The sequence below is a fragment of the Lepidochelys olivacea genome (assembly GCF_965140295.1).
Source record: "Lepidochelys olivacea isolate rLepOli2 genome assembly, chromosome: 1".
NCBI classification, from domain to species: Eukaryota; Metazoa; Chordata; order Testudines; family Cheloniidae; genus Lepidochelys; species Lepidochelys olivacea.
This window is the reverse complement of record NC_140411.1, coordinates 29,632,702-29,653,824: the sequence shown is the minus strand read 5'-3', so window position 1 is coordinate 29,653,824 and position 21,123 is coordinate 29,632,702. Positions and strand designations below refer to the sequence as shown.

Below are 21,123 nucleotides of genomic sequence, written 5' to 3'. Positions count from 1 at the left end.
AAACCTCGGGTGTAAAGTTAGTTAAAAACAGAGAGGTTAGAATGGCCAAATCCTCAGCTCGACTACAGCTGGAATTAGCCAAATTTCAGGCTGAGGAAAAACAAAGGGAACATGAAAGACAGATAGAACTCATGCAGCTGAAGAAGGAACAAGAAAGGGAGGCAGAACAACACCAAGAGGCTGCCCACAAGAGGGAAATGGAGGCAAGGAAGCATGTGGAGGAGGAGAAGGAAAAAGAGAGGAAGCATGTGGAGGAGATGGAGAGGATAAAGGCCCAGCAGAATATACCAACAAACCCTAGCAATCCTTCTCCAGGTACCACTTCCCATCCCAGAAAGTTCCCCACCTACAAGGCAGGTGATGATACTGAGGCCTTCTTAGAAAACTTCGAAAGGGCCTGCCTTGGGTACAACATCTCTACTGACCAATACATGGTAGAGCTGAGGCCGCAGCTCAGTGGACCCTTAGCTGAGGTGGCAGCTGAAATGCCTAAAGAACACATGAACAAGTATGAACTGTTTAAATCCAAGGCGAGAGTCAGAATGGGGATAACACCCGAGCAGTCTCGTCGGAGGTTCAGAGCCCTAAGGTGGAAACCAGACATGTCATTTACCCGACATGCCTACCACATTGTAAAACATTGGGATGCCTGGATATCAGGAGCAAGTGTTGAATCTCCAGTAAATTTGCCCTTCCTAATGCAAATGGAACAATTCTTAGAGGGTGTTCCTGAGGAAATAGAAAGATACATCCTAGATGGGAAACCCAAAACTGTAATTGAGGCAGGAGAGATTGGAGCCAGATGGGTGGAGGTGGCAGAGAAGAAGAAAACTGGTCGCAGTTGGAGCGGAGACCAGAAGGGACCACCCCAGACCACACCCTATTACCGGGGGCCGCCCAAAGCCCCACCTACCTCCCAAAGAACCCTCCAGACCCCTTATCGTCCCACCACCCCGTTCTCCAGCAACCCTCCTCGCCCCAGTGACCCGTCAGCTGGACGATGTTTTAAGTGTAACGAGCTGGGGCATGTAAAGGCCAACTGCCCCAAGAACCCCAACAGATTACAGTTCATTGCACCGGAATCACACCAGAGGTCCACAGGCCCAGATACCTCCCAGATACCCTTGGAGCGGAGGGAAACTGTGAGTGTGGGTGGGAAGAAGGTCACCGCGTGGAGGGACACCGGAGCACAAGTGTCAGCTATCCATGCTTCCTTAGTGGACCCCAATTTAATCAACCCAGAGATCCAAGTGACGATTCAACCCTTCAAGTCCAACTCTTTCAATTTGCCTACAGCCAAGTTGCCTGTCCAGTACAAGGGCTGGTCAGGAATGTGGACTTTTGCAGTCTATGATGATTATCCCATCCCCATGCTGTTGGGGGAAGACTTGGCCAATCATGTGAAGCAGGCCAAGAGGGTGGGAATGGTCACCCGCAACCAGGCTAAACAAGCCGTGAGGCCTAGCTCTGTTCCGGAAACTTCTATCAGGACCCAGTCAGAGGTGATGGACCTGGACCCCAGGCCAATGTCTGCAACAGCAGTAGTGGATCCAGTCCCAGAGACCCAGACGGAACCAGTCCCAGAACCGGAACCAGCCGAACAACCAACACCAGACCCCGTGTCAGCACTGAATCCAGTACTTGCAACCTCAACACCAGAGGGCCCCACCGAACCTGAACTGGCAGCAGCCGATAACCCTACACAAGAGGCTCAGCCGGAGCCTGAATCCCAACATAGTGCACCAGCGGAGAGCGGTTCACAGTCAACAGAAACAGCTCCATCCCCTATATCGCTTCCAGAGGGACCAAGCCTAGGTCCACAATCCCATGAGGAACTGATGTCTCCAGCATCAAGGGAACAGTTCCAGACCGAACAGGAAGCAGATGAAAGCCTCCAGAGAGCTTGGACGGCGGCACGGAGCAACCCACCGCCTCTCAGCTCTTCTAATCGATCCAGGTTTGTTGTAGAAAGAGGACTTTTATACAAGGAAACTCTTTCTGGGGGACACCAGGAAGACTGGCATCCTCAGAGACAGTTGGTAGTTCCAACTAAATACCGGGCCAAGCTCTTGAGCTTAGCCCATGATCACCCTAGTGGCCATGCTGGGGTGAACAGGACCAAAGACCGTTTGGGGGGGTCATTCCACTGGGAGGGAATGGGCAAGGATGTTTCTACCTATGTCCAGTCTTGTGAGGTGTGCCAAAGAGTGGGAAAACCCCAAGACCAGGTCAAAGCTCCTCTCCAGCCACTCCCCATCATTGAAGTTCCATTTCAGCGAGTAGCTGTGGATATTCTGGGTCCTTTTCCGAAAAAGACACCCAGAGGAAAGCAGTACATACTGACTTTCATGGATTTTGCCACCCGATGGCCGGAAGCAGTAGCTCTAAGCAACACCAGGGCTAAAAGTGTGTGCCAGGCACTAGCAGACATTTTTGCCAGGGTAGGTTGGCCCTCCGACATCCTCACAGATGCAGGGACTAATTTCCTGGCAGGAACTATGGAAAACCTTTGGGAAGCTCATGGGGTAAATCACTTGGTTGCCACTCCTTACCATCATCAAACAAATGGCATGGTGGAGAAGTTTAATGGAACTTTGGGGGCCATGATACGTAAATTCGTAAATGAGCACTCCAATGATTGGGACCTAGTATTGCAGCAGTTGCTCTTTGCCTACAGAGCTGTACCACATCCCAGTTTAGGGTTTTCCCCATTTGAACTTGTATATGGCCGTGAGGTTAAGGGGCCATTGCAGTTGGTGAAGCAGCAATGGGAGGGATTTACACCTTCTCCAGGAACTAACATTCTGGACTTTGTAACCAACCTACAAACCACCCTCCGAACCTCTTTAGCCCTTGCTAGAGAAAACTTACAGGATGCTCAAAAAGAGCAAAAAGCCTGGTATGATAAACATGCCAGAGAGCGTTCCTTCAAAGTAGGAGACCAGGTCATGGTCTTAAAGGCGCTCCAGGCCCATAAAATGGAAGCATCGTGGGAAGGGCCATTCGTGGTCCAGGAGCGCCTGGGAGCTGTTAATTATCTCATAGCATTCCCCACCTCCAACCGAAAGCCTAAGGTGTATCATATTAATTCTCTAAAGCCCTTTTATTCCAGAGAATTAAAGGTTTGTCAGTTTACAGCCCAGGGAGGAGACGACGCTGAGTGGCCTGAAGGTGTCTACTACGAAGGGAAATGTGCTGGTGGTGTGGAAGAGGTGAACCTCTCCATGACCCTTGGGCGTATGCAGCGACAGCAGATCCAGGAGCTGTGCACTAGCTACGCGCCAACGTTCTCAGCCACCCCAGGACTGACTGAACGGGCATACCACTCCATTGACACAGGTAATGCTCACCCAATTAGGGTCCAACCTTACCGGGTGTCTCCTCAAGCTAAAACTGCTATAGAACGGGAGATCCAGGATATGTTACAGATGGGTGTAATCCGCCCCTCTGAAAGTGCATGGGCATCTCCAGTGGTTCTAGTTCCCAAACCAGATGGGGAAATACGTTTTTGCGTGGACTACCGTAAGCTAAATGCTGTAACTCGCCCAGACAACTATCCCATGCCACGCACAGATGAACTATTAGAGAAACTGGGAAGGGCCCAGTTCATCTCTACCTTGGACTTAACCAAGGGGTACTGGCAGGTACCGCTAGATGAATCTGCCAAGGAAAGGTCAGCCTTCATCACACATCTCGGGCTGTATGAATTTAATGTACTCCCTTTCGGGCTGCGAAATGCACCCGCCACTTTCCAAAGACTTGTAGATGGTCTCCTAGCGGGATTAGGAGAATATGCAGTCGCCTACCTTGACGATGTGGCCATATTTTCGGATTCCTGGGCAGACCACCTGGAACATCTACAAAAAGTCCTTGAGCGCATAAGGGAGGCAGGACTAACTGTTAAGGCTAAGAAGTGTCAAATAGGCCTAAACAGAGTGACTTACCTTGGACACCAGGTGGGTCAAGGAACTATCAGCCCCCTACAGGCCAAAGTGGATGCTATCCAAAAGTGGCCTGTCCCAAAGTCAAAGAAACAGGTTCAATCCTTCTTAGGCTTGGCCGGTTATTACAGACGATTTGTACCGCACTACAGCCAAATCGCTGCCCCACTGACAGACCTAACCAAAAAGAAACAGCCAAATGCTGTTCAGTGGACCGGAAAGTGTCAGAAGGCCTTTAACAAGCTTAAAGCGACACTCATGTCTGACCCTGTACTAAGGGCCCCAGACTTTGACAAACCGTTCCTAGTAACCACAGATGCATCCGAGCGTGATGTGGGAGCAGTTTTAATGCAGAAAGGACCTGATCAAGAATTCCACCCTGTAGTGTTTCTCAGCAAAAAACTGTCTGAGAGGGAAAGCAACTGGTCAGTCACTGAAAAAGAATGTTATGCCATTGTCTACGCTCTGGAAAAGCTACGCCCATATGTTTGGGGACGGCGTTTCCACCTGCAAACCGACCATGCTGCACTAAAGTGGCTTCACACCGTCAAAGAAACTAACAGAAAACTTCTTCGGTGGAGTTTAGCTCTCCAAGATTTTGATTTCGACATCCAACACATCTCAGGAGCTTCTAATAAAGTGGCTGATGCACTCTCCCGTGAAAGTTTCCCAGAATCAACTGGTTAAAATCGTCCTTGAGATGTGGAAAATATTGTTAGTCTTTATGTACTTGGTAGTATATTTAGAGATGCATGTGTCTTATTAACTCTGTTTTCCTAGAGCTCCAGGAAGAAATCCCAGCCAGTGTTTCACCCTAGCTGAGATTTGGGGGGCGTGTCATAAATATAAAGGGAAGGGTAAACCCCTTTGAAATCCCTCCTGGCCAGGGGAAAGCTCCTCTCACCTGTAAAGGGTTAAGAAGCTAAAGGTAACCTCGCTGGCACCTGACCAAAATGACCAATGAGGAGACAAGATACTTTCAAAAGCTGGGAGGAGGGAGAGAAACAAAGGGTTTGTGTGTCTGTCTGTAGTCGTCTTGGCCGGGGACAGAACAGGAATGGAGTCTTAGAACTTTTAGTAAGTAATCTAGCTAGGTATGTGTTAGATTATGATTTCTTTAAATGGCTGAGAAAAGAATTGTGCTGAATAGAATAACTATTTCTGTCTGTGTATCTTTTTTGTAACTTAAGGTTTTGCCTAGAGGGGTTCTCTATGTTTTTGAATCTAATTACCCTGTAAGATATATACCATCCTGATTTTACAGGGGGGATTTCTTTATTTCTATTTACTTCTATTTTTTTATTAAAAGTCTTCTTGTAAAACACTGAATGCTTTTTCATTGTTCTCAGATCCAAGGGTTTGGGTTTGTGGTCACCTATGCAAATTGGTGAGGCTTTTTATCCAACATTTCCCAGGAAAGGGGGGGTGCAAGTGTTGGGAGGATTGTTCATTGTTCTTAAGATCCAAGGGTCTGGGTCTGTAGTCACCTAGACAAATTGGTGAGGCTTTTTACCAAACCTTGTCCAGGAAGTGGGGTGCAAGGTTTTGGGAAGTATTTTGGGGGGAAGGACGCGTCCAAACAGCTCTTCCCCAGTAACCAGTATTAGTTTGGTGGTGGTAGCGGCCATTCCAAGGATAACGGGGGTAATATTTTGTACCTTGGGGAAGTTTTGACCTAAGCTGGTAAAGATAAGCTTAGGAGGTTTTTCATGCAGGTCCCCACATCTGTACCCTAGAGTTCAGAGTGGGGGAGGAACCTTGACACCCTTTAACTCTTTAGATATCTTTTTCCCCCCAAAACACACTCCACCACACAAGTCCCTCCACATGGTCCAGCAGCTACGACCAGAGGCAGGCTTGCTGCAGGATAAAAGGAGAGCTACCATCAAAGCTACTTTTGTTTAAAGTGATAAAGGGGGACAAGGGGAACACCAGTAAATCATTCTCATGTTTCTCAGCAGCTCTGCAATTTCCTTTTCAACTCCCACCCCATCCCCAATCCTTTCTATCCCCAGATGGCTTCTGATGCCAACCCACTCCAACAACCTACATGATGAGACGTTGGTTGAAACCATGCCAACCTGATCATTAAGCTTCAAAGAGGTAGTATCAACAACAACAAAGAAAGAAAGAAAAAAAGAAAGCAATGAACAAGTGAGCTAAAAATGAAATATCAAAAAGATAACAGCTCTTTTAGATGTCAGAATGAGACAATGTTTCAAACAATGCCAGGATTAATCACCACCTTGTAACTCATTGCAAAATGTCTATTCAAACATGGTCTAGAATTTGACAGCACGTAGGGACAATCTGTTCATACAAACTACTAGCTGTGCTATATACATCAAGAACACAGTCTGCTTTTCACAGTCCCCAGTATTTTTATTCTGTTCTGTTCTGAATGTCAGTGGAGGAAAGATTGTCCTCATATTGCAAACATTTTTTCCCTGCTCCACCACAGACTTCCAGTGTGACCTTGGGCAAGCCACTTAGCCTCTCTGTGCTTCAGTTCCCCATCTGTAGAATGGGGATAATGACACATCCCTACCTCGCAGGGGTCTTGTGAGGACAAATACACGGAGGATTGTGAAGAGCTTTGAGATCAACCGATGAAAAGCATGATCAAAGCTAGATATTGTTATTATTAATTATGATTATAATTATTTCGCAGTGACACATTTTGCTTAGAAAAAATTACATACAGCCTTTTTTCAATAACACTGAGCAATTTCCAAGTCCAAAATGCATTATTTAACTAATCACACAACACTGAGGTGAAACAGGTAAACATAATTATTATTTGACAGGTGAGGAAACAAAGACATAGAAGTTAAGGCAAAAAAATTCAGATTTAGGTGCCTAAGTTAGGCACCTAAATGAGTGGCTTTATTTTTAGAGGTTCTGAACACTCACAATTCCCACTAAAGTCCAACAGGAACCTCAGGAGCCTCAGAGAGAAGGACTTGACCCTTCTTTGTCTGTCATAGAATCACAGAATATCAGGGTGGGAAGGGACCTCAGGAAATCATCTAGTCCAACCCCCTGCTCAAAGCAGGACCAATCCCCAACTAAATCATCCCAGCCAGGGCTTTGTCAAGCCTGACCTTAAAAACTTCAAAGGAAGGAGATTCCACCACCTTCCTAGGTAACGCATTCCAGTGCTTCAGCACCCTCCTAGTGAAAAAGTTTTTCCTAATATCCAACCTAAACCTCCCCCACTGCAACTTGAGACCATTACTCCTTGTTCTGTCATCTGCTACCACTGAGAACAGTCTCGATCCATCCTCTTTGGAACCCCCTTTCAGGTAGTTGAAAGCAGCTATCAAATCCTCCTTCATTCTTCTCTTCCGCAAACTAAATAATCCCAGTTCCCTCAGCCTCTCCTCATAAGTCATGTGTTCCAGTCCCCTAATCATTTTTGTTGCCCTCCGCTGGACACTTTCCAATTTTTCCACATCCTTCTTGTAGTGTGGGGCCCAAAACTGGACACAGTACTCCAGATGCGGCCTCACCAATGTTGAATAGAGGGGAATGATCACGTCCCTCCATCTGCTGGCAATGCCCCTACTTATACATCCCAAAATGCCATTGGTCTTCTTGGCAACAAGGGCACACTGTTGACTCATATCCAGCTTCTCGTCCGCTGTAACCCCAGGTCCTTTTCTGCAGAACTGCTGCCTAACCATTCAGTCCCTCGTTTGTAGCGGTGCATGGGATTCTTCCATCCTAAGTGCAGGACTCTGCACTTGTCCTTGTTGAACCTCATCAGATTTCTTTTAGCCCAATCCTCTGATTTGTCTAGGTCCCTCTGTATCCTATCCCTACCCTCCAGTGTATCTACCTCTCCTCCCAGTTTAGTGTCATCTGCAAACTTGCTGATGGTGCAATCCACATCATCCTCATCATTAACGAAGATATTGAACAAAACCGGCCCCAGGACCGACCCTTGGGGCACTCTGCTTGATACCGGCTGCCAACTAGACATGGAGCCATTGATCACTACCCATTGAGCCCAGCAATCTAGCCAGCTTTCTATCCACCTTATAGTCCATTCATCCAGCCCATACTTCTTTAACTTGCTGGCAAGAATACTGTGGGAGACTGTGTCAAAAGCTTTGCTCAAGTCAAGGAATAACACATCCACTGCTTTCCCCTCATCCACAGAGCCAGTTATCTCGTCATAGAAGGCAATTAGATTAGTCAGGCATGACTTGCCCTTGGTGAATCCATGCTGACTGTTCCTGATCACTTTCCTCTCCTCTAAGTGCTTCAGAATTGATTCCTTGAGGATCTGCTCCAAGATTTTTCCAGGGACTGAGGTGAGGCTGACTGGCCTGTAGTTCTCCGGATCCTCCTTCTTCCCTTTTTTTAAAGATGGGAACTACATTAGCCATTTTCCAGTCATCCGGGACCTCCCCTGATCGCCATGAATTTTCAAAGATAATGGCCAATGGCTCTGCAATCACATCCGCCAACTCCTTTAGCACTCTCGGATGTCCATCACATCAAAGCAGGTAAGAAAATGGAGCCCTTTTAAATGACTGACCAATGAAGGCCTTGATTCAGGGAAGCGTCCCTATTCAGGAAAGCACTTATATATGTGTTTAACTTTAAGCACGTAATTAGTTCCATGGGACTTAAGCATGTGCTTTCCTGTGTCAAGGCCTAATGCCACAAACTTCCAGAGCACCAAAAAGAGAAATAGAATGTAATTACTAACCAGTATAAAGTGGTAAGATTCTTCAATTAATACATTTTTTGTGCATCACACTCAAATATATTTTATAAAAATATAAAGCAGCCTTTGTAAAACCAACATCTGGAATCCAACCTATTCAAAGAACATTTTTTGTCCAGGAAGGCCATACAGAGGACACCATTAAAACCTTTACAACTCTTTACACAAAATTCAGTATGGGGTTGGACCTCTGGCCTCAACTCTCTAAAAATCTGGCCCATGAAGTTCAAAGTGGATATATAAAAGTCCTGTTGATTGTGCAGTGGTGTAAAATCTTCACAGTATTTTCCTTTGCACGTAGGTAACGTTACGATTATATTTGCAGTATTTCCTATACTTAGGGTATGTCTATACTGCAAAAAAAGGTGTGTTCTTAACTTGGGTTTGCTAATCCACATTAGAATACTCAGGTTAAAACAGCAGTGAAGTCACGGCAACCTATAGGCCATCCTGGGCTTGAACACAAGGTAGGTACATCATTGTTTATGCCCTAACATGTACAGACTCCACTTTCTAAAAACAGACCCTAAGAGTTCTAGCACTGAGTTAAGCAATCTACTGTTAGCTTGGACAGGAGACAGACAGCAGTGCCCACTCTTTGGCAGTGGGTCTCTTTTTTTAAGTATCATCTTCTTGCTCGATTTTCTTTTTCTCCATTTTCTTCTATTGTTGCTTTAGACAGTTAGCTAGACAAATAGGCACAGTGACGGAAATATGAACAGAATCTTTAAATAATTATTTTACACAGTGTGGGTCCCATTAGATTGGGTATGTAATGAGGTCAAAGGAAGCAACTCTGAAAATCAGGTCACCTATGTAGAGGCCTTAAAAATGGATTTAGGCACCTAACTTTTGGTGCCCATGTTTTAAAACTGGGCTCTGAAGTGTTGCTTTTTTTTATTATTAAATTTAAAAACAACTCCTCAGAAAAGATTTATTATCTAAGTCCCAAACATCAGTCAACCCACAGTACTGGTGTGTTTGTTTCTTATGATAAAAGAAGGACTAATGCAAATCTATTAAAATGCGCAAGACCACACAGGACAGATTTTGTTGCGATCACTAAACATATTCAGGTATGTACAAAATGTTTCTGATTACGCTACACCTCTACAAAGGTGCTAGCTTGAAAATGCCATGTATTCAGACGCTGCACTCCAGAAGGGAGCCTACTGAAGGAAGTTTCCCTAAGGCAGGCATAAAAAAGTTGAAGAAGTAGATGCTCCCAAGAAAAGAAAAAACAGCACGCCTTCTGAGTAACATCTTCATGGCAAAGGAGTCTGCACAGCCTACTGTATTGGAATCACAGTCCATCCAATGACTGGCAAGGACTTACAGAGGGCCCACATGGCAACGATAGGAACCACAGGCTGTGTCAGGCAGTTTGCGTGCCTCATGTTAGGAAGGATTACTTAGATCACTGCCCGTGCCTAGGAGGGTAATAGACACACTTTAGACACACTATAATGGGTGCTTGCCTCTCTTATACCCTGTGAGAACATTCCACGTACCTTCTGAAGTTTGTCTGCCTTCTCGTAGTACCCCTCCAGCTCCTGCCGCAGAACATGATTCTCCTCCGACAGCATCTCCACCATTTGCTGCGCTCGCTCCACAATGGCATATGCATCAGGCGTGAGCTGCTGGCTTGGTGCAGTCACAGGTGAAGGCTGAGCAGTTACAGTTGATGGGAGCTGTGGCAAGGTTGCTGAGTGCAGTGGGCCAGTAATGGAGGAGGCCTGGGAGGACATTGGACTGTGCTGCTGTACCGGCACCGATGGAAAAGCAGGTTGACATTGTCGGCTAAATAAAAACAAATACGGGAAAAGAATTATATCAGCCCAGAAAAACTGCCCTGAAAATATACCAGCCATCTAGATTGTAGGGGCTTTGGGATAAGGCATATCTTTTTACTACAAGTTTGTTCAGCACCTAGCAATGGGACCCTGATTTATAAGTATTACCATAATATAAATCACAACAGTACTCCAGGTAAAGCATCTACTCACATGTGATTGACAATGATTTATATATTTATCTGGATCTCTAAAATGATAAAAAGGCATCTATCCGAAAGCACTGGGTATCCTGCTTTTGCTTAAAGAAAAGGAGTACTAGTGGCACCTTAGAGACTAACCAATTTATTTGAGCATAAGCTTTCGTGAGCTACAGCTCATTCATCGGATGCATACAGACTAACACGGCTGCTACTCCGAAACCTGCTTTTGCACAACTAGTGTCACAGACTTCAGACACCAACAAAATTCAGGAGTACTGGTTGATGGATGCTAACAATATATTCCCCATCCTTGAACCATTACCTGCCTGGAGTCAGTGAGTAGAATTCTGGTAGGCTGAATCAGAAGATGGGAGGAAGTGAAGCGAGCAATGTGATGTTCCTGAATAGCTTTAGCCTAGCAAAGGACAGACAGCTGCAAAACGGCTGCAAAACGGCTGGCTGGACAACCCTGGCTGGACAAACGGCTGGCTGGACAGACAGCTGCAAAACGGCTGGCTGGACAACCCTGATCAATTATTTCAAATCATCAAAGTCATTTTACAAAAGACCCTCATAATGATTGTATGAATAGGTGAGTTATATTCAGATGCATTAATCTATCTATTGATCTTACTGAAAACAAAGAGATGACTTGATCATGGTCTAGATCAGAGGCGGGCAAACTACTGCCCGCGGGCCACGTCCAGCCCACGGGACCCTCCTGCCCAGCCCCTGAGCTCCTGGCCCGGGAGGCTCACCCCCGTCCCCTCCCCCGCTGTTCCCCTTCCACCGCAGCCTCAGCTCCCTGCACCGCCAGTGCAATGCTCTGGGCGGCGGGGCCGCGAGCTCCTGGGGCAGCGCAGCTGCAGAGCCCGCCCTGACCCGGTGCCCTGTGCTGCACGGTGCATAGTTGGCTCCAGCCAGGCAGCACGGCTGTAGCGCTGCCAGTCACCGGTGCTCCAGGCAGTGCGGTAAGGGGGCAGGGAGCAGGGGGGTTGGATAGAGGGCAGGGGAGTTCGTAGGGTGTTCAGGGGGTGGGGGTGTGGATAGGGTCGGGGCCGTCATAAGGCGGGGGACAGGGGGGTTGGATGGGGGCAGGAGTCCTGGGGGGCAGTCAGGAAGGAGGGGGCGTTGGATGGGGTGGCGGGGGGCAGTCAGGGGCAGAGGTTCTGGGAGCAGTCAGGGTACAGGGAGAAGGAGTGGTTGGTGTCCCGGGGGGGAGTCTGGAAGGAGATGGGGCGGTGGGGGGCAGTCAGGGACAGAAGTTCTGGGGGCGGTCAGGAAGAAGGGGTGGTTGGATGGGGAAAAGGTCCAGGGGCGGGAGGGGGGGCATCAGGCGGGTGAGAAGTGGGGGGGGCGGATGGGGGTGGGGGGCCAATCCCCCCTCCCCTAACCAGCCCTCCATACAGTGAGGGTAATTCTATCTTAGCTACTTTTATGTCTCCATCTCCATAGTATCTGACTGCCTCACAATCTTTAATGTAGTTATCCTCACCACACCTCTGTGGTAGAGAAGTGCTATTATCCCCATTTTACAGATAGGGAACTGACACACAGAGAGGCTAAGTGACTTGCCCAATGTCACACAGGAAGTCTGTGATGGAACAAGGAATCAAACCTGGGTTTCCGAAGCCCCAGGTTAGCATCCTAACCACTGGATCAACATTCCTCTCCAATTACCCATTCTCCATCATCTGCAGCCGTATCAAGGCTACTTTTCCTGAAAGATAAGTTCTCAGATAACTACAAGTTACTGGAGTTGAAGCAGGAATCACTGGGTGAATTTTTGCATCCTGTGTTATGCAGGAGGTCATAATTATCCCTTTTGGCCTTAAAATCTATGAATACTATTATGTATACACCATATTTTTTGCTGAATACACAATACATGTGATCAATGTTGTTTTCACAGTGTATGGTGCTTCACAAGGAGGGGAAGATGGGATTTTCAAAAGCACTTAGCATTGGCTAATTCTGTTCCCACTGGAATCAACATCCCATTGACCTCCATGGGTGCAGAGTTAGACCAACACTGAATGCTTTTGAAAATCCTACCTAAAAGCAAAGGCCCAAGTACTAAAGAGCTCACCACAGCCTAATAACAATGGCTAGGCAGGTGGCCTATTGGCAATTCACAGGTATCTTAGCTTGTGCCTTGATGGACAGAACCTCGCTGAAATAGGAAATGCCCTGAACCAGCAAAGGTGCCATTACACAGGCGGGATGGGAATGGGCAGCAGGGCAGACTTAACCAGTAAATGCTCATGAGGCTACTTTGTGTGCTGAGTACACCATCGCATTAGTGAATTTTTTAAAACTTATTTGCTAATTCACTAATGATTAAGTTGGCACAAGAAAGCAGGTGAGTGCCCGGAAAGAGCTTGAACCAAATACATCAGGAGACAGATTTGCTGCAATTGTTATACTATGTTTCGCTTCAATAGCCATATAGTTTCACTTCAATGTTGCTGGCAGAGCCCCCCTCCTCCTGGCCTTCTCACACTACATGCCACATCCCACCTATGCCATATAATGTTTGATGCTAAAGCGAGGTCACAGAGCATCAAGGGGAAAAGAAATAAGGGAAGCTATCACACGCAAAGCCACTGTTAACTGAATGGAACTCTGTCTGGAACTGGGAATTCTCCTACACGGCTATGCCAGTGATGATGTCATAGGGGATGGGACGTTACAGCAACACTGTTCTCAGTATTGATTATAATGGGAAGTAACATGATGAATCTTGCTTAGGCTGCGCAATGCTCCCTTATGTGGAAGGGGCAGTATCACAGGTGATACTGCTTGGAATGTTATGTTGCTCTGCCACATCTGTCTCCTTATCACCAGCAAAATCAGAGAGAGGAAAGGACTGTGCATGCGGGCGCACGTGCTGTGGGAGAGGCCTTTCAAGGGCCCCATTTATTCATTCCTTTGCAATAACGTTTGAGGTTGGACCTATACCTGGTCAACCAGTTTTTTATTGTGAACTGAACGGTGTGGCCGTCAGATGTTAGACTATATAGCTCACGAAAGCTCATGCTCAAATAAATTGGTTAGTCTCTAAGGTGCCACAAGTACCCCTTTTCTTTTTGAGATATACTGAGGCCATTTTGTTACTGCCCTTTTCTTCATCACATTCGACTTTGTAAAACCTCATAGGAAACCGCCAGTATCCTGTCCTCATCAGGGAACTGAAATTTCTTTTTGTTTCAAAAGTTAACAATATAAAAATAGTATGACCAATATTATAAACTGGGTTGAGCAATGAAATGTCACATACAATTATGAGCATGTCAGATATTTCCCAATGCAACCTAGTAAATGGAACATTACTAGTTTATGTGAGGCCTATTCTAACACTTAATAGTTTTATCAATATAATTATTTCAATTAGTGTTTATTTTACCCAAATAGTTATCCTGGTAAAAGCCTAATGTAGACACAGTTATACTAGCATAAAGGAGACTTATACCAGTATAGTTAATTCCCTTTCCTGTACAGGAATAGCTACACTTGTATAAAGTACCTATATACTGATATACCTGTATCCAAACTAGGTGAGCTGTACCTACTTTAACTATACTGGTTAAGCCCTGATTATCCTGTTTGGGGATTTCTAACCATATTAGTTTTGCACTTTTCCGTTGGCTTCAGCCAATCTAAGTTTACATTGAGAAGTGAGGGAAGAAGCAGGCCCAGTTAATTCAGTCATTCCTGATTTTCGAGTTATTCACCCCAAGTTACTCCTGATTTACATCCATGTGAGAGCAGAATCAGGCCATAGATTCTGCACAGGCCAGATTGTATTGGATGTTCTCATAACTATTTTCATCTTGAACTTGTACAATTTATGTCGCTTCTTTTGATGTGTGGCTGGTAAACATAATGAATTACTGATGAACAGTTTGTTCTTTACTGTTTACAAGTCCCATTTATCCCAGGTTTCCTTTGAAGTTTTTTTTAAACTGAACCCACTGTTAAACCTCTGGATGCATGTACAATACATATAACACAACAATCCAAAAAGCAAACTGGCAGTTAGAAAAAATAAGATTCCCTGATGAGGTTAAATACAGTTCATATCCAACCCTCAAGTTAATGCCTGAATGAATAAATAAATGAACGAAGCTTGCCCTCTGTCCAGAGAGTCAACAGATTTGAGCTCCCTTGGACTAACAGGGCATATAAATGCCAATGATTTTTCTTTATTCTTTTTAAATGATGGTTTTACTCTGTATTAGAGCTGGCTGAAATTTCCTGTGTAAAAGGTTTTTCATGACAAAACTGCCTATTTTTTAAAATGACTCTTCAAGAAAAATTATCAAAATTATAGGTATTTTCCATTTTTTGCAAAATTTCCAGTGATGTTTTTATTAATTTTTTAAAACGTTTTTGTCAAAATTGTTTTAGAACTCAGTGGCATTTTTTGTTTACTGAAAACCTGTTATTTTGGTAAATGAAAAATTTTGTACAAAGTAATAAAACACTGCTTTTGGGAATGAAAAATTTCAGTAATGATTTTGATAAAAATTTGATTAATTTTTCAGTTTAAAATGTTATGAAAAATAGGTCCACGTGGAACACTTCATAATTTTGAAATCATTTTTCAACCAGCTTTGCTCTCACTTTTTTCCATTATAGCTGTTTCCCTAGTGATTGCACTTTTCTAGTGTTGTCAGGATAGTTTTATAGTTTGTTTGTTTGTTTTTCCTTTTTGACAGGCATTTAGGAGGGAAGGTTATGACAGCTACAGAAGCAGCAGTGGTAGTGACCCACGGAATGAAGGTGACTAGATGTGGAAGCTGCAGGATGTACAATCTTCTGGAGAGGGTACTTAAAAGGTGCTTCGTTCGTATGAAGTGCCGCCTGATAGACCTAAAGGAAGAGAAGGCCAGAGGTTTGGAGATGCAAACTATGGTTGAGTTTCTAAGGGGATTTGAGCAGATGATAGAGAGAGAAGGCTGAAGGGAAACCTCAAGACTTGCAGATCAGAGAACTGTGGATGAAAAAAGTGACCAGTGGAAGCGTGTGACTATGAGAACATGGCAGAAGAAAAGACCGGCTAGCAAAGGAGAAATAGAGCTGAGGAACAGGCTGTTGGAAAATGAAAGGGAGAAGCAGTAACAGAAGATGGAAGAGCAAGGAAGAAGAGAAGAGTGGCTAGTCCTACAGGAAGAGGGGAAGAGGCATGGGTGGTCGTTATCATAGGCTGCGGGAGCCTGAGCCTTCCCAAACACCAGGAAGAGGCAGGTCTACGTAACTGGGGACTTCCTACTAAGAAGAACAGAAAGGCCTGTCACCAGAGCTGATCTGGAGAATAGAAGGATGTGCTGTCTGCCTGGAGCTAATATATGGAATGTGGACCTAAGGCTGAAGAGAATCCTAATGGGAGCAGGCAAGAATCCACTGATTATTCTTCACATGGGGACAAAGAATACTGCTAGATTCTCATTAGTGTGCATCAAGGAAGACTACACCAGGCCGAGGAAGACGCTTAAAGAAATGAAAGCTCAGGTGATCTTCAGTAAAAACAATGAGGAGTTCGGTGGCACCTTAAAGACTAACAGATTTATTTGGGCATAAGCTTTTGTCCAAATAAATCTGTTAGTCTTTAAGGTGCCACTGGACTCCTCATTGTTTTTGTGGATACAGACTAACACGGCTACCCCTCTGATACGTGATCTTCAGTGGGATTCTACCTATACCTGGAGGAGGAGAGCAGAGACCAGGCAAGATTATGATGATCAACAGATGACTTGCACAACAGTGCTGTGAAGAGGGCTTTGAGGTGGTAGACCACTGGGAGGCATTCACCAACAGAGGACTGTTCTCATGGGATGGATTCAACCTGAGCAGGGAGGGAAACAGACTTCTGGGATGGAGGTTGGCACCGCTGAAGAGCTTTAAACTACGAATTCAGGAGAGACAGTTGGGAGGTGCTCATATAATCTCAATGTTTGATTCCAATATTTGAGCAGAAGGAAAATCATGTGAAAGAGGATACAGCAATGGAGAAAGGGACAACAGAGGGTAGGAAAATGGACATCAAGAGGAAAGATGTGCCAATAGCACTGCCAATAACAGGTATGTGATACTGGCGGTAAAACGACTGTACCTAATCGGGCGAGAAATCTGAGTGAAGCCAAGCAGCAACAACTAAGATGTCCGTACACTATTGCAAGGCGCCTGAGTAACAAAACAGAAGAACTGGAACTATTGGTGCAGAAAGTGAAACCAGGTATTATAGAGATACTGGAAACATGGTGGAACAGTCGTCATGACTGGACTACAGGTAGTGAAGGGTATGTGCTGTTCAGGAAAGACAGAAATAAAGGTAAAGGTGGTGGAGCAGCATTGTATATTAATGATGAGGTAGACTGTAAAGAAACTGGAAGTGATGGAATGGATAAAATGGAATCTGGGTCAAAATCAATTGGGGAAGAAAGGTAACAGAAGCTCCCCTTGGATAATGGTTGGGGTCTGCTACAGAGCCCCAGGATCTTATCTGGATATGGATATTTTAAATGAAATAAATACTAGAGCTGTCAAGAGATTAAAAAAATTAATCACGCTGTTAATAACAGAATACCATTTATTTAAATATTTTTGGATGTTTTCTACATTTTCAAATATCTTGATTTCAATTACAACACAGCATACAAAGTATACAGTACTTATTTTATATTTATTTTTATTACAAATATTTGCATTGTAAAAAACAAAAGAAATAGTATTTTTCAATTCATCTAATATAAGTACTGTAGAGCAATCTCTTTAGCATGAAAGTTGAACTTACAAATGTAGAATTATGTACAAAAAATAACTGCATTCAAAAATAAAACAAATGTAAAACTTACAAGTCCACTCAGTCCTATTTCTTGTTCAGCCAATCACTCATAGAAACAAGTTTATTTACATTTGCAGGGGATAATGCTGCCCGCTTCTTGTTTACAATGTCACCTGAAAGTGACAACAGGCGTTCACATGGCACTGTTGTAGCTGGCATCACAAGATATTTAAGTGCCAGATGCACTAAAGATTCATATGCCCCTTCATGCTTCAACCGCCATTCCAGAAGACATGCGTCCATGCTGATGACAGGTTCTGCTCGATAACGATCCAAAGCAGTGCGGATGGACACATGGTTTTTCTTCCATCATCTGAGTCAGATGCCACCAGCAGAAGGTTGATTTTGAAGGGGTGGGGGGGGTGGTTCAGGTTCCGTAGTTTCCACATCAGAGTGTTGCTCTTTTAAGACATCTGACAGCATGCTCCACACCTCATCCCTCTCAGATTTTGGAAGGCACTTCAGATTCCTGAACCTTCAGTAGAGTGCTATAGCTATCTTTAGAAATCTCATATTGGCAACTTCTTTGCGTTTTGTCAAATCTGCAGTGAAAGTGTTCTTAAAACGAATACTATGTGCTGGGGCATCATCCGAGACTGCTATAACATGAAATATATGTCAGAATGCAGGGAAAACAGAGCAGGAGACCTTCAACTCTCCCACAAAGAGTTGAGTCACAAATTTAATTAACACATTCTTTTTTTTATAAGCGTCATCAGCATGGAAGCATGTCCTCTGGAATGGTGGCCGAAGCATGAAGGGGCCTACGAATGTTTAGTGTATCTGGCACATAAATACCTTGCAATGCTGGCTACAAAAGTGCCATGCAAACGCCTGTTTTCATTTTCAGGTGACACTGTAAATAAGAAGTGGGCAGCATTATCTCCCATAAATGTAAACAAACTTGTTTGTCTGAGCAATTGGCTGAACAAGTAGGACTCGGTGGACTGTATGCACTAAAGTTTTACATTGTTTTGAGTACAGATATGTAACAACAACAAAACATCTATATTCGTAAGTTGCATTGATTTAAACTGCAACAAAGTGTACAGTGCTCACTTTATACTATTATTTTGATTACAAAATTCGCACTGTAAAATGATAAACAAAAGAAATAGTATTTTTCAATTCACCTCATACAAGTACTGTAGTGAAAACTCTTTATCATGGAACTATTTAATAAATTTCAATTGGTATTCTATTGTTTAACAGTGCAATTAAAACTGAGATTAATCGTGATTAATTTTTTTAATCGTGATTAATTTTTTTGAATTAATCACGTGAGTTAACTGTGATTAATCGACAACCCTAGTTTAGATGTAACAAGTTAGAGGATGCTTTTCTGTACTTTTCTCTTTTTTTTTTTTTGCTGTTAATCAAGTTTGTTCATGATTGTCCTCCACTGCAGCTTCTGATGCCACAAATTAGTGACATGGATGGGATGTCTAGATAATTAATCTACACTAACCCTCTCTAAACAATGAACAAATTGGGGTGAGGAGCAATTGTCTGATGCTTTATTTTAATCAAGATCATTGTGGGCCTAGAAACAAAACAATTCCCTATGATGAATCCTGTGAGGACTGATAATCATGCATTGAATGATTACAGCAGTTTGTTGATGATTATGGTGCAGCACAACAAAAAGGTAGCATTCCCTTCTGAGACCTGTGGGAAGTAAAACCTATGGGTACTTCCACCTTTTCATGTTCTCTGTATGTATAACTATCTTCTTACTATATGTCCATTCTATGCATCCGATGAAGTGGGCTGTAGCCCACGAAAGCTCACGCTCAAATAAATTGGTTAGTCTCTAAGGTGCCACGAGTGCTCCTGTTCTCTGTGCACATAGCATTTCATACATTCACAGTGACAGAGACGAGCTATCGAAAGACTGCAGCCACTTTACAAAGGCATTTGGCACTGAAACCTTTTATCCTGGCAGAACATTTCCAGATTCATAAGTGGAATCAGCGGCCCGCCAAGCTCACAAGTGTGCATGTGGCACAACTAAAGAAGCCACGCCAATTTGGAACAAATCTGGATGATGGTTTGAGGAGCTGTTTGGTGTGTGGTTAGAGATGCCCAGCCATTTGCTGACAGAGGCTGATCTTACATAATCCTGTGCTGTGGGATATCACTGTGTCAGTGAAGACTGTAGCAAAAGACATGGAAGATAAAATGGCCCAAAGTCAGAGTGACGTTTACCAAATCAGCGCCACTTTAGCCAAAGGCTGAATCCTCATTTTGAATGTTTCTCCTGTTGCCAAACAGACCATAAATTGTCATTTCAAAGGGGAGCTGTATCAAAAGTACCAGAAAGAAAGACATACACAGTCCATGTGTAAAAACAAATAAACTGTAACAAATCCAGATACAAGAATAAAGTAGTTCAAACTGTTCCTGAGCAATTGTCGCCAGTGACGGCGATGATGACTGGTTAAACATTGCCAGTAGGAATATGCACACAGAAAATAAACCCCAGAAAAGCTCAGATATCATCTAGACAGAACCAGAAAACATCTGCAGTATCAGTCAAAAAAGTTAACAGAATGTTAGGAACCATTGGAAAAAGGACAGATAGTAAGACAGAAAATATCATAATACCACTATATAAATCGATGGTGTGCTCACACCTTAAATATTGTGTGCACTTCTGGTTTCCCCATCTTAAAAAAGTTATATTAGAATTGGAAAAGATACAGAGAAGGGCACCAATTAACGATCAGGGGTATGGAAGAGTTTCCATACGAGGTGAGGTTAAAAAGACTGGGACTGTTCATCTTAGAAAAGAGATGACTAAGAGGGGATACGACAGCAGTCTATAAAATGAATGGTGTGGAGAAAGGGAATAGAGAAGTGTTATTTATTTACCCCTTCACGCAACACAAGAACAAGGGGTCACCCAATGAAATTAATAGACAGCAGGTTTAAAACAAACATAAGGACATATTTCTTCACAAAACGCACCATCAACCAGTAGAACTTGTTAGCAAGGGATGTAGTGAAGGCCAAAAGTATAAATGGGTTCAAAAAAGAACTAGATAAGTTAATGAGGATAGGTCCACGAATGGCTCTTAGCCAAGATGGTCAGGTACACAATCCCAGCCTCTGGGTGTCCCTACGTCTCTGACTGCCAGATGCTGGGACTGGACAACAGGGAACAATGGATCATTTGATAATTGCCCTGTTCTATTAATTCCCTCTGAAGTATGTGGCATTTGCCACTGTTGGAAGACTGGTTTAGATGGACCATTGGTCTGACCCAGTATGGCCATTCTTAAATGAGCAGTCTCATTGAAGTCAATGGGACTACTTGTAAGAGTTGCTGCTCACCGATGAGCAATAAGGAGTTCACAAACTGGGCCCACACAATTTCACAGTCAATTAACCTCACTCTATCATTCCCATTTTGAGACAGAATTCAGTGATGCTCTGCCATATACACTGGAGTAAGCTCTGCTGCTTAGTACACAGGGCCTTGCCCAAGGAATATTTAAAGAGACTCAGCAGAACAAGCTCCTTGGTTATTGAATCAGCATTTTTCATGAGCTATAAAAATCAAGCCATCACCCTTTTATGTGGAGATTAATCCATTTGG

At 44.1% G+C, this 21,123-nt stretch overlaps 1 protein-coding gene across 2 annotated transcripts in view; it reads right to left on the bottom strand.

Moving 5' to 3' along the window:
• The window catches only part of AMOTL1 (angiomotin like 1), a 154,818-nt gene that overhangs the window by 58,054 nt on the left and 75,641 nt on the right, over nucleotides 1-21,123 (bottom strand). For both annotated transcript variants that reach the window (XM_084617772.1, XM_084617773.1), the window contains one exon: nucleotides 10,191-10,479. In XM_084617772.1, coding sequence (XP_084473898.1) covers nucleotides 10,191-10,479 — 289 coding nt within the window. The remainder of the gene's footprint in view (nucleotides 1-10,190; nucleotides 10,480-21,123) is intronic.